Raw genomic sequence first — 11,307 nt, forward strand, 5'->3', positions numbered from 1 at the left:
TGCTGTGCTGCTCCTGTGTATATAGTATATACCTGCTGTCATGACTCTCCTGGGTGAGGGATGAGGATGATGGGGTTGGTGGTTGTTTGCTGTGATTTTCAGACACCATGTTTTTTCCAGCTCAGCCTGTAAACAAAGTGTCTGTGGTTTAAGGCAGCGACCGCGGTCTCCTGTGAACTCCGTCCCCTCATCACCGAGCCTGTGGTAAAGAGATCCGGCCAGCCTGACCTCAGACAGCGGTCATCTATCACATCACCCCAAACCAGAGCCCAGGGGTGCAGGATAGTGACACTTGGGGTGCAGGATAGTGACACTTGGGGTGCAGGATAGTGACACTTGGGGTGCAGGATAGTGACACTTGGGGTGCAGGATAGTGACACTTGGGGTGCAGGATAGTGACACTCGGGGTGCAGGATAGTGACACTTGGGTGCAGGATAGTGACACGCTGACACTTGGGGTGCAGGATAGTGACACGCTGACACTTGGGGTGCAGGATAGGGACACGCTGACACTTGGGGTGCGGGATGGTGACACTTGGGGCGCGGGATGGTGACACTTGGGGCGCGGGATGGTGACACTTGGGGCGCGGGATGGTGACACTTGGGGTGCGGGATGGTGACACTTGGGGTGCGGGATGGTGACACTTGGGGTGCAGGATAGTGACACGCTGACACTTGGGGTACAGGATAGTGACACTTGGGGTGCAGGATAGTGACACGCTGACCCTTGGGGTGCAGGATAGTGACCCTTGGGGTACAGGATAATGATACTTGGGGTGCAGGTTAGTGACCTTTGGGGTGCAGGATAGTGACACGCTGACCCATGGGGTACAGGATAATGACACTTGGGGTACAGGATAGTGACTTGCTCACACATTGCCATTCAGGAGCCTGGGGAAGCTGTGTGTTGTCTCCTCTGCAGCAGGTTGTGGGGTCGGAGCAGTCAGTGGTCTCAGCCAGGATGGGACAGGTTAACCTCTTGTGGTATATCTGGGACACCCCAGGACACGACGTGGCTCCGGCAGCCCCAGGTCACTGAGTCCACCCGCCTCCCCGCTGTGGTCAGACCACTGGTGGAAATGTTTCCTTGCTCGTGTTAATAGCAGAGAGAGGAAAACAAGGAGCGGTAATTCTATGGTGCTTCTGTGGCTTCCGCACTATTATAATACTCCAGTCTCTTAACCCTTTAGCAAATGTGCAGTAGAAGGGTCAGTCTGTCATTGTGGGCAGCATGGCTATAGTTATGGGGTGCCATTGATCGCCCTGTTAATCTAGGTGTGCCCCTTTGAAGAGATTTCTAAGGAAAGCTGGAAATAGAATGCTCTTAAAGATCTTCTCCTTATTTCAGGCTAGAATGTCTCCTCGTCTGACCCCTGTTACCTGATGGACTGTGATTGGTATGTGGGGTCCCAGTCCATTGCACAGTATGACTGTGACCCCTCTGAGAGGTGAGGGGCGGCTGCTGCTGTCCAGGCAGGGGTTAATCTTCAGGCCTGGTGTTTGGCGCAGGGACTGGTAAGTGTAGGCTTCTGGGTGCCAGCGGACTGCAGGATTGCCAGGTGCTGTAATCCCCCTGGCACTGAGTTGGACCCCTCCTTAGCCGGAGGCTGCCAGGTGATGGGGTATAAGTATATGGACTGATGGCTGCCAGACATCAAGTGGAAGAAGAAGAAGACGACAGCGACACAAGAGCCTCAGCCATGAGACTGATCATCTTGGCCGTTCTCTTTGGGTTGGTTGCCCTGGCTCTGGCCCTGGGCCGCCGAGGTACGTGCATTACCCTATAATATTATTACTCTTAAAGTATTGGGGGGTACAGGGGTACATGCATTACCCTATAATATTATTACTCTGATAGTATTGGGGGGTACAGGGGTACATGCATTACCCTATAATATTATTACTCTGATAGTATTGGGGGGTACAGGGGTACATGCATTACCCTATAATATTATTACTTTGATAGTATTGGGGGGTACTTAGCTCATAGCCTATATCCTATCCTATAGCACAGACACAGTATGGAACTTATTAACCTCAATTTCTTTGTGTTTCTAGATCCTGATCGCAGCAATGTGGCCGATTCTCGCAGCACAGAAGGTGGGTTCCTCTCTCCCAAATTCCTGTTCTATGGCTCTAAATACACAGTCTGTATAATGCTCTAGTAGATCTCTCACATTCAGCATATAAAGCTTGAGAGGTGGTATTATGCAGTGTCCATATATACAGAATAAGAGAAGTGGTACTGTGCAGTGTCCATACCTACAGAATAAGAGAAGTGGTACTGTGCAGTGTCCATACCTACAGAATAAGAGAAGTGGTACTGTGCAGTGTCCATACCTACAGAATAAGAGAAGTGGTACCATGCTACCAGACCACATGCCCCAGCCTGTATAAGAAGTATTCCCCCCCCCCCCCCCCCGTCTCCCTCCTCTTCATGTCAGGTCTCCGCCCCTTCCTCTGTCTCCTATCAGGTGTTCCCTTCTTCCTCTGTCTCCTGGCGGGTATCCCCTTCCATGTCGCCTGCCAGGTACCCCCCCCATGTCTCCTGTCGGGTATCCCCCCCCCCCCCCCCCCCTTCCCCTCTGCCTCCTGCCAGGTACCCCCCCCCCCTTCCCCTCTTCCTCCTGTCGGGTATCCCCCCTCTGTCTCCAGCTATGACCCTCTGTCTCCTGTCGGGTATCCCCCCTCTTCCTCCGGCTATGACCCTCTGCCTCCTGTCGGGTATCCCCCTTCCCCTCTGCCTCCTGTCGGGTATCCCCCTTCCCCTCTGCCTCCTGTCGGGTATCCCCCTTCCCCTCTGCCTCCTGTCGGGTATCCCCCTTCCCCTCTGCCTCCTGTCGGGTATCCCCCTTCCCCTCTGCCTCCTGTCGGGTATCCCCCTTCCCTTCTGCCTCCTGTCGGGTATCCCCCCCTCTTCCTCTGGCTATGACCCTCTGTCTCCGGGTATCCCCCCTCTGTCTCCAGCTATGACCCTCTGTCTCCTGTCGGGTATCCCCCCCCCCCCCTCTATCTCCAGCTATGACCTTCTGCCTCCTGTCGGGTATCCCCCCCACTGCCTCCAGCTATGACCCTCTATCTCCAGGTATGACCCCCTGTCTCCTGTCGGGTATCCCCCCCCCTCTATCTCCAGGTATGACCCTCTGTCTCCTGTCGGGTATCCCCCCCCTCTGTCTCCAGCTATGACCCTCTGCCTCCTGTCGGGTATCCCCCCCCACTGCCTCCAGCTATGACCCTCTATCTCCAGGTATGACCCTCTGTCTCCTGTCGGGTATCCCCCCCCCCCCTCTATCTCCAGGTATGACCCTCTGTCTCCTGTCGGGTATCCCCCCCCCCCCCTCTATCTCCAGGTATGACCCTCTGCCTCCTGTCGGGTATCCCCCCTCTGTCTCCAGCTATGACCCTCTGTCTCCTGTCGGGTATCGACCCCCCCCCCCCCCTCTATCTCCAGCTATGACCCTCTGCCTCCTGTCGGGTATCCCCCCTCTTCCTCCAGCTATGACCCTCTGCCTCCTGTCGGGTATCCCCTTCCCCTCTGCCTCCTGTCGGGTATCCCCTTCCCCTCTGTCTCCTGTCGGGTATCCCCCCCTCTTCCTCCGGCTATGACCCTCTGTCTCCTGTCGGGTATCCCCCCCTCTTCCTTCGGCTATGACCCTCTGCCTCCTGTCGGGTATCCCCCCTCTGCCTCCTGTCGGGTATCCCCCCTCTGCCTCCTGTCGGGTATCCCCCCTCTGCCTCCTGTTGGGTATCCCCCCTCTGCCTCCTGTCGGGTATCCCCCCTCTGCCTCCTGTCGGGTATCCCCCCCTCTTCCTCTGGCTATGACCCTCTGTCTCCGGGTATCCCCCCTCTGTCTCCAGCTATGACCCTCTGTCTCCTGTCGGGTATCCCCCCCCCCCCTCTATCTCCAGCTATGACCTTCTGCCTCCTGTCGGGTATCCCCCCCACTGCCTCCAGCTATGACCCTCTATCTCCAGGTATGACCCTCTGTCTCCTGTCGGGTATCCCCCCCCCCCCCTCTATCTCCAGGTATGACCCTCTGTCTCCTGTCGGGTATCCCCCCCCCCCCTCTATCTCCAGGTATGACCCTCTGTCTCCTGTCGGGTATCCCCCCCCTCTGTCTCCAGCTATGACCCTCTGTCTCCTGTCGGGTATCCCCCCCCCCCTCTATCTCCAGGTATGACCCTCTGTCTCCTGTCGGGTATCCCCCCCCTCTGTCTCCAGCTATGACCCTCTGCCTCCTGTCGGGTATCCCCCCCCACTGCCTCCAGCTATGACCCTCTATCTCCAGGTATGACCCTCTGTCTCCTGTCGGGTATCCCCCCCCCCCCCTCTATCTCCAGGTATGACCCTCTGTCTCCTGTCGGGTATCCCCCCCCCTCTATCTCCAGGTATGACCCTCTGTCTCCTGTCGGGTATCCCCCCTCTGTCTCCAGCTATGACCCTCTGTCTCCTGTCGGGTATCGACCCCCCCCCCCCTCTTCCTCCAGCTATGACCCTCTGCCTCCTGTCGGGTATCCCCCTTCCCCTCTGCCTCCTGTCGGGTATCCCCTTCCCCTCTGTCTCCTGTCGGGTATCCCCCCCTCTTCCTCCGGTTTTGACCCTCTGTCTCCTGTCGGGTATCCCCCCCTCTTCCTTCGGCTATGACCCTCTGCCTCCTGTCGGGTATCCCCCCTCTGCCTCCTGTCGGGTATCCCCCCTCTGCCTCCTGTCGGGTATCCCCCCCTCTGTCTCCAGGTATGACCCTCTGTCTCCTGTCTGGTATCCCCCTTTCCCTCTGTCTCCTGTCAGGTATCCCCCCCCCCCCCCCTCTGTCTCCAGGTATGACCCTCTGTCTCCTGTCGGGTATCCCCTCCCTCTGTCTCCAGGTATGACCCTCTGTCTCCTGTCTGGTATCCCCTCCCTCTGTCTCCAGGTATGACCCTCTGTCTCCTGTCGGGTATCCCCCTTTCCCTCTGTCTCCTGTCGGGTATCCCCCTTTCCCTCTGTCTCCTGTCAGGTATCCCCCCCCCTCTGTCTCCAGGTATGACCCTCTGTCTCCTGTCTGGTATCCCCCTTTCCCTCTGTCTCCTGTCGGGTATCCCCCCCCCCCCCCCCCCCCCCCCCTCTGTCTCCAGGTATGACCGCTTTCATCCTCTCTCCACAGCTTTCATCTCTAGACAGGATTCTGCTAATTTCGCCAGAAGACACAGACGCAGCAACATCCACAGTCTGTAAGTACAGGAACCGACCATGTGATCACATACTTACCTGTGTATCTAAGCCTATGTGATACTGTGTGCTGAGCCACCATATCTAGACCCATCGTGTTGTATAGTTTCTGATTAGTTTCTTCTGTATATAATATCATGTGTGCTACTGTCTGCCTACTCTGTGTGTATAATCCTGTTATCAATGTCTGCTGAGCTGTGTATCTAATCCTATCCTGTCTGATACTGTCTGCTAAGCCACTGTATCTAATACTATCATGTTTCATACAGTCTGCTGAGCTGATGTATTCTGTATGACATTGTTGAGCCAGTGTATCTAAGCCCACCCTGAGTGACATTTCTGAGCCATTGTGTATCTAAGCCCACCCTGAGTGACATTGCTGAGCCATTGTGTATCTAAGCCTACCCTGAGTGACATTTCTGAGCCATTGTGTATCTAAGCCCACCCTGAGTGACATTGCTGAGCCATTGTGTATCTAAGCCTACCCTCAGTGACATTGCTGAGCCAGTGTATCTAAGCCTACCCTGAGTGACATTTCTGAGCCATTGTGTATCTAAGCCCACCCTGAGTGACATTGCTGAGCCAGTGTATCTAAGCCTACCCTGAGTGACATTGCTGAGCCATTGTGTATCTAAGCCCACCCTGAGTGACATTGCTGAGCCATTGTGTATCTAAGCCCACCCTGAGTGACATTGCTGAGCCATTGTGTATCTAAGCCCACCCTGAGTGACATTGCCGAGCCAATGTGTATCTAAGCCCACCCTCAGTGACATTGCTGAGCCATTGTGTCTAAGCTATCATGCGTGATACTGTCTGCTTACCCTGTATACCTAATCCTATTGGTTAAATGCCATCTGCTGAGCCAGTGTATCTAAGCCTTTTATATGCGATACTGTCTGCTTATCCTGTGTAGTTAAGCTTACACTGAGTAACATTGCTATCAGTATCAGGTGTATCTAAGCCTTTATTGAGTGACATTGCTAAATATCCAGTGTATCTAATCCTATAGTCAGTAACATTGCTGAATATTCAGCGTATCTAAGCCTATCCTGAGTGACATTACTGAGTATCCAGTGTATCTAAGCCTTTCCTGAGTGACGTTTTTTGAGTATCCAGTGTATCAGAAATGTCACTCAGGATAGGCTCAGATACATTGGATACTCAGAAACATCACTCAGGAAAGGCTTAGATACACTGGATACTCAGAAATGTCACAGGATAGGCTCAGAGTAACCAGTGTATCTAAGCTTCTCATGTATCTTCTGTTTGGCCTCCTAGGAGATCTGGGATCGTAGTGAGATCCCCCCTAGAAGCTAAGCGAGAGGTGTGTGAGCTGAACCCGGACTGCGATGAGCTGGCCGATCACATTGGATTCCAGGAAGCTTACAGAAGATTTTACGGCCCAGTGTAACGGATCCCAGGATGACTACAACCCCCATCATGGTGCTCGCTGGGTCCCCGGTAGCTGAAGCCCCTGCTGTCTGTATCTTTATCTATAGGAGACCTCTACATGTAAGGCTGGAGCTGGACGCTGTCAGCCATCTTTAGCCCCGCCTTCTGCCATAGTGCCTGCACAGTCCGGCGGGCAGCCATAGTGCCTGCACAGTCCGGCGGGCAGCCAGCACATACGTGATCCAGCTCCAGCCTTAAGATAACATGGAAACTGCCTATTACCCCTCTGCATGTGTTTTTGCTGTTGGCGCCCCCTGGTGGAGCTGACAGTGGATGCAGGATTCCAGTCTAGTCTGATCCCCTCCTTATTACTATATGTGAGCGCTCCAACTCCCTATGTAGTAACCCCTTCCTTACTGGCAGAGAATGATGTCACATATCACTGTCCGCCCGTAGGCTTGGCAGCCTCATGTTTTTACTGTACGTCACTTATACGATGATGTCATAAGCTTCTCCTCTACCTGTCACTGTGGTTATTAATGCAGATTGCAATAAACGTTGGGAAGATCCCCAGATGGCCGTGGTTTTTATATCACAGACGTGGGAAGATCCCCACATGTCGGTGGTCTTTACATCACAGACACGGACGCGGGACGTTCATCACTCGTTTAATGCCCACCGTTATTTCCATTATCAACTTCTGTCAGCAAAGACATTGTTACACAGATAGATGATTACAAGGCACCTGGGTATATGGGGGAGGGGGAGCCCAGGCATCAAAGGGTTAACAAGGCAGCTACCAGTGGGTTCCAGTTATTATTACATTAATGATTAGATACCAGGGCATCCCCATGTAAGAGTTACTGGGGTGTGTATATATATATATCTCTCCTGAGTTACAATACAGACTGATGGAGTCTCCGCCCACCACACAACTCCTCCAATCAGGGTTAAGATCGTCCAGGATAAGTAAACATGGGTGCCTCTCTTTTTTTCCCAAAAAAGGCAGCCATTTCTAACACCATGCAACCATTTAAAGGTGAACTCTAGATGATTTACTTTTAGTTAAAAATCTCCAGTCTTCCAGTACTTTTCAGCTGCTGCATGTCCTGCAGGAAGTGCTGTATTCTCTCTAGTCTGACACAGTGCTCTCTTCTGCCACCTCTGTCCATGTCAGGAACTGTCCGGAGCAGCAGAGGTTTTCTATAGGGATTTGCTGCTGCTCTGGACAGTTCCTGACATGGACAGAGGTGGCAGCAGAGAGAAATGTGTCAGACTGGAGAGAATACACCACTTCCTGCAGGACATACAGCAGCTGATAAGTACTGGAAGACTGGAGATTCTTTTAATAAAAGCAAATTACAAATCTATATAACTTTCTGACACAAGTTGATTTTCCAAAAAAAAAAAAAAAAAAAAGTTCCAGAGTTCCCCTTTAAATCCCTTGTTATTGGGGGAAGACATGGCTTCTGCTTTATATTCCACATGATGGGATTGTAATTTAGCAACTGGAGGGCGCAGGTTTCCTATCCCCGGACAAAAAATTACCAGAAATGTTGCCTCCTATGGTGAATTTAGCTTAATTTAAAGTGGTTGTACTACAACTCCCAGCATGGCACAGTCTGTGAGTATACAGGAGTATAGCCATGTATTGCTTACTTTAGTAGTGATTTAGTGGCACAGAGCCCTCTCAGCCAATCAGAAGAGGCAAGTGCAGGCATACATGTCACATGACTCCTCTGGACACGTCTGATTGGCTGGGAGGTCCCACACGTGCGCTATATACAGATATTGCTCCCTTGTACACGGCGTTATTATAAGGGTCCTGCCCTGGGTGGAGACGCCCTTTAATATCAGCTAATATTACAGTAGTCAGCAGATAATCCTCCTTTATATACATTCTATGACACCAAAGCAGATATGAAGGCGAAGGCCTCTGGAATGTGAAACCCGACCCTAGAAATCAAAGGGTTAATCATCGGCAAAGAAAGCGCCATATTCTTACAAAAATAAATTGTGTTAGAAAAATTAATACAAAAAAAGACATTATAGGCAAAAAGGTGACCGGAAGGACTGTCGCTATAGGGTTATACATTCAGCTGTATATGGAGGAGGCACCGAAGGGTAGACTGCCCCCTAGAGGCACCAAAGGGTCTAGAGGATAGACTGCCCCCTAGAGGCACCAAAGGGTAGACTGCCCCCTAGAGGCACCAAAGGGTAGACTGCCCCCTAGAGGCACCAAAGGGTCTAGAGGATAGACTGCCCCCTAGAGGCACCAAAGGGTCTAGAGGATAGACTGCCCCCTAGAGGCACCAAAGGGTCTAGAGGATAGACTGCCCCCTAGAGGCTCTGAAGGGGAGACTGCCCCCTATTAGCACTGAAGGGTCTCCGCTAGAGGATAGACTGCCCCCTAGAGGCTCTGAAGGGGAGACTGCCCCCTATTAGCACTGAAGGGTCTCCGCTAGAGGATAGACTGCCCCCTAGAATCACTGAAGGGTCTCCGCTAGAGGATAGACTGCCCCCTAGAGGCAGGAAAGCTTGGGGACATACACTAAAACCGACACCTCAAAAGATCTAGAAAGTTCTAGAATTTGTCCAGATGAAACAAATAAGACCTGATGCATCTGCACTTGGGTGGTCGGTTATTACGCACATCCCGTCTTATAATACATCGGTAACCCTCCGGGAGTTTAGCGACCTGTTACGGTAAGAAGCAGCAGATTCAGAAGAGTTTTAGGAATTAATAGCAGCATTGCGTAGTAGCCACATGGATAGCGGTATATGTCCATGAGGAAGAGGAAGGAAGTGTAGGGTCTACTCAGTGTCACTGTCCATAGTGGCAGACAGCAGCAGTACTGCTCTATAAGCACTGGATGGCGCCAGAGCAGCGGCTTTAAGATTGGTCTCGTGGTATATAGCTTCTATATAAGGGCTGACTCAGTAGCGTAGCGGTATATTCAGGTATATAGGGGGCTTTTGCCACTTGTACTATAACTGAATTGTTATGGAAAATCCCTTTAAATTTCTTCTTCACAAAAATCCTTCTCAATATAATTTGACTCTAAAACTCACATGCAAAATAACCTACCTACTTGTCCGAAAGTCCTGAGCAAACCTCCCAGTCAGTGAGAGAGTTTAACTGAAGCGGCCCCAGGACCGATCGCCCATGACAACACACAGTCCTTTTCCCCCATGACAACACACAGTCCTTTTCCCTCATGACAACACACAGTCCTTTTCCCCCATGACAACACACAGTCCTTTTCCCCCATGACAACACACAGTCCTTTTCCCCCATGACTATCAAACATCCCAGGTTCCTCCACTTTCTCTCCCATTCCTCCAGCTCCTTCCAGGAAGCCGCCTGGCTTTATCCTATGCACCCTGAAGCACGCCCACAAGATTCAGCGTCCTGTTCTATACATCCACAGCCCAAATACATATCTACTCCACTACTCCCCATCCGAGCAGCCGACAGTGCAGAATATTTGGGATAGGATCAGAAAGGAGGCAAGGAACTAACGTAAAGATAAAGATCCCGGACGAGCCCCCAATATTTAAAGATCCCGGGCGAGCCCCCAATATCTAACACAGAAGCCCTAAAGGTCCTGGAGGAGCTCCCAATCTTTAGAAATCCCAGAGGTGCCCCTAATGTTTTAAAAGATACTCCCAAAAAAAACCTGTTCTTTCAGATCAACCGGTGTCATAACGTTTATATAGATTTGTAATTTACTTGTATTTAAAAATCTCCAGTCTTCCAGTACTTCTCAGCTGCTGTATGTCCTGCAGGAAGTGGTGTATTCTCTCCAGTCTGACACAGTGCTCGCTGCTGCCACCTCTGTCCATGTCAGGAACTGTCCAGAGCAGCAGCAAATCCCCATAGAAAACCTCTCCTCGTCTGGACAGAGGTGGCAGCAGAGAGCACTGTGTCAGACTGGAGAGAATACACCACTTCCTGCAGCACATACAGCAGCTGATAAGTACTGAAAGACCGAAGATTTTTAAATAGAGGTAGTTACAGATCTATATAACTTTCTGACACCAGTTGATTTGAAAAAATGAAATAAAAAAATAGCCCCCTGATATCTAAGGATCCTGGACAAGCCCCCAATAATTAAAGATCCCAGACAAGACTGCTGTCTTAGAGATCACAGAAGGGACAGCAATGTTTACAGATCCCACACGGGCCCCCGGTCTTTACAGATCCCACACGGGCCCCCGGTCTTTACAGATCCCACACGGGCCCCCGGTCTTTACAGATCCCACACGGGCCCCCGGTCTTTACAGATCCCACACGGGCCCCCGGTCCTTTACAGATCCCACACGGGCCCCCGGTCTTTACAGATCCCACACGGGCCCCCGGTCTTTACAGATCCCACACGGGCCCCCGGTCTTTACAGATCCCACACGGGCCCCCGGTCTTTACAGATCCCACACGGGCCCCCGGTCTTTACAGATCCCACACGGGCCCCCGGTCTTTACAGATCCCACACGGGCCCCCGGTCTTTACAGATCCCACACGGGCCCCCGGTCTTTACAGATCCCACACGGGCCCCCGGTCTTTACAGATCCCACTCGGGCCCCCGGTCTTTACAGATCCCACACGGGCCCCCAGTCTTTACAGATCCCACACGGGCCCCCAGTCTTTACAGATCCCACACGGGCCCCCAATATATAGATTGTACAGGAGAAGAACACTTTTCCAG

General features: G+C 52.1%; 2 protein-coding genes across 2 annotated transcripts; both read left to right on the forward strand.

The window, feature by feature from the left end:
- Positions 1-688: 688 nt before the first annotated feature.
- On the forward strand, positions 689-7,148 carry BGLAP (bone gamma-carboxyglutamate protein). The gene is made up of 4 exons (XM_069950235.1): positions 689-1,767; positions 2,059-2,100; positions 5,145-5,211; positions 6,488-7,148. Exons 1-4 carry the CDS (start codon positions 1,641-1,643, stop codon positions 6,618-6,620), a joined length of 369 nt encoding a protein of 122 aa, XP_069806336.1. The 5' UTR covers positions 689-1,640; the 3' UTR covers positions 6,621-7,148.
- A 3,618-nt stretch (positions 7,149-10,766) lies between these two features.
- On the forward strand, positions 10,767-11,279 carry LOC138771373 (uncharacterized). Its single transcript, XM_069951020.1, has one exon. The coding sequence runs from the start codon at positions 10,767-10,769 to the stop codon at positions 11,277-11,279; it is 513 nt and encodes a 170-aa protein (XP_069807121.1).
- The last annotated feature ends 28 nt before the right edge of the window (positions 11,280-11,307 follow it).

Source organism: Dendropsophus ebraccatus, chromosome 13 (genome assembly GCF_027789765.1).
Source record: "Dendropsophus ebraccatus isolate aDenEbr1 chromosome 13, aDenEbr1.pat, whole genome shotgun sequence".
NCBI lineage: Eukaryota > Metazoa > Chordata > Amphibia > Anura > Hylidae > Dendropsophus > Dendropsophus ebraccatus.

Coding starts and splice junctions, on each gene's coding strand:
- BGLAP (XM_069950235.1), top strand. CDS start 1,641: ATGGCTGCCAGACATCAAGTGGAAGAAGAAGAAGACGACAGCGACACA. Junction 2,101..5,144: donor CGATTCTCGCAGCACAGAAG/GTGGGTTCCTCT, acceptor CTCTCTCCACAG/CTTTCATCTCTAGACAGGAT. Junction 5,212..6,487: donor CGCAGCAACATCCACAGTCT/GTAAGTACAGGA, acceptor TTGGCCTCCTAG/GAGATCTGGGATCGTAGTGA.
- LOC138771373 (XM_069951020.1), top strand. CDS start 10,767: ATGTTTACAGATCCCACACGGGCCCCCGGTCTTTACAGATCCCACACG.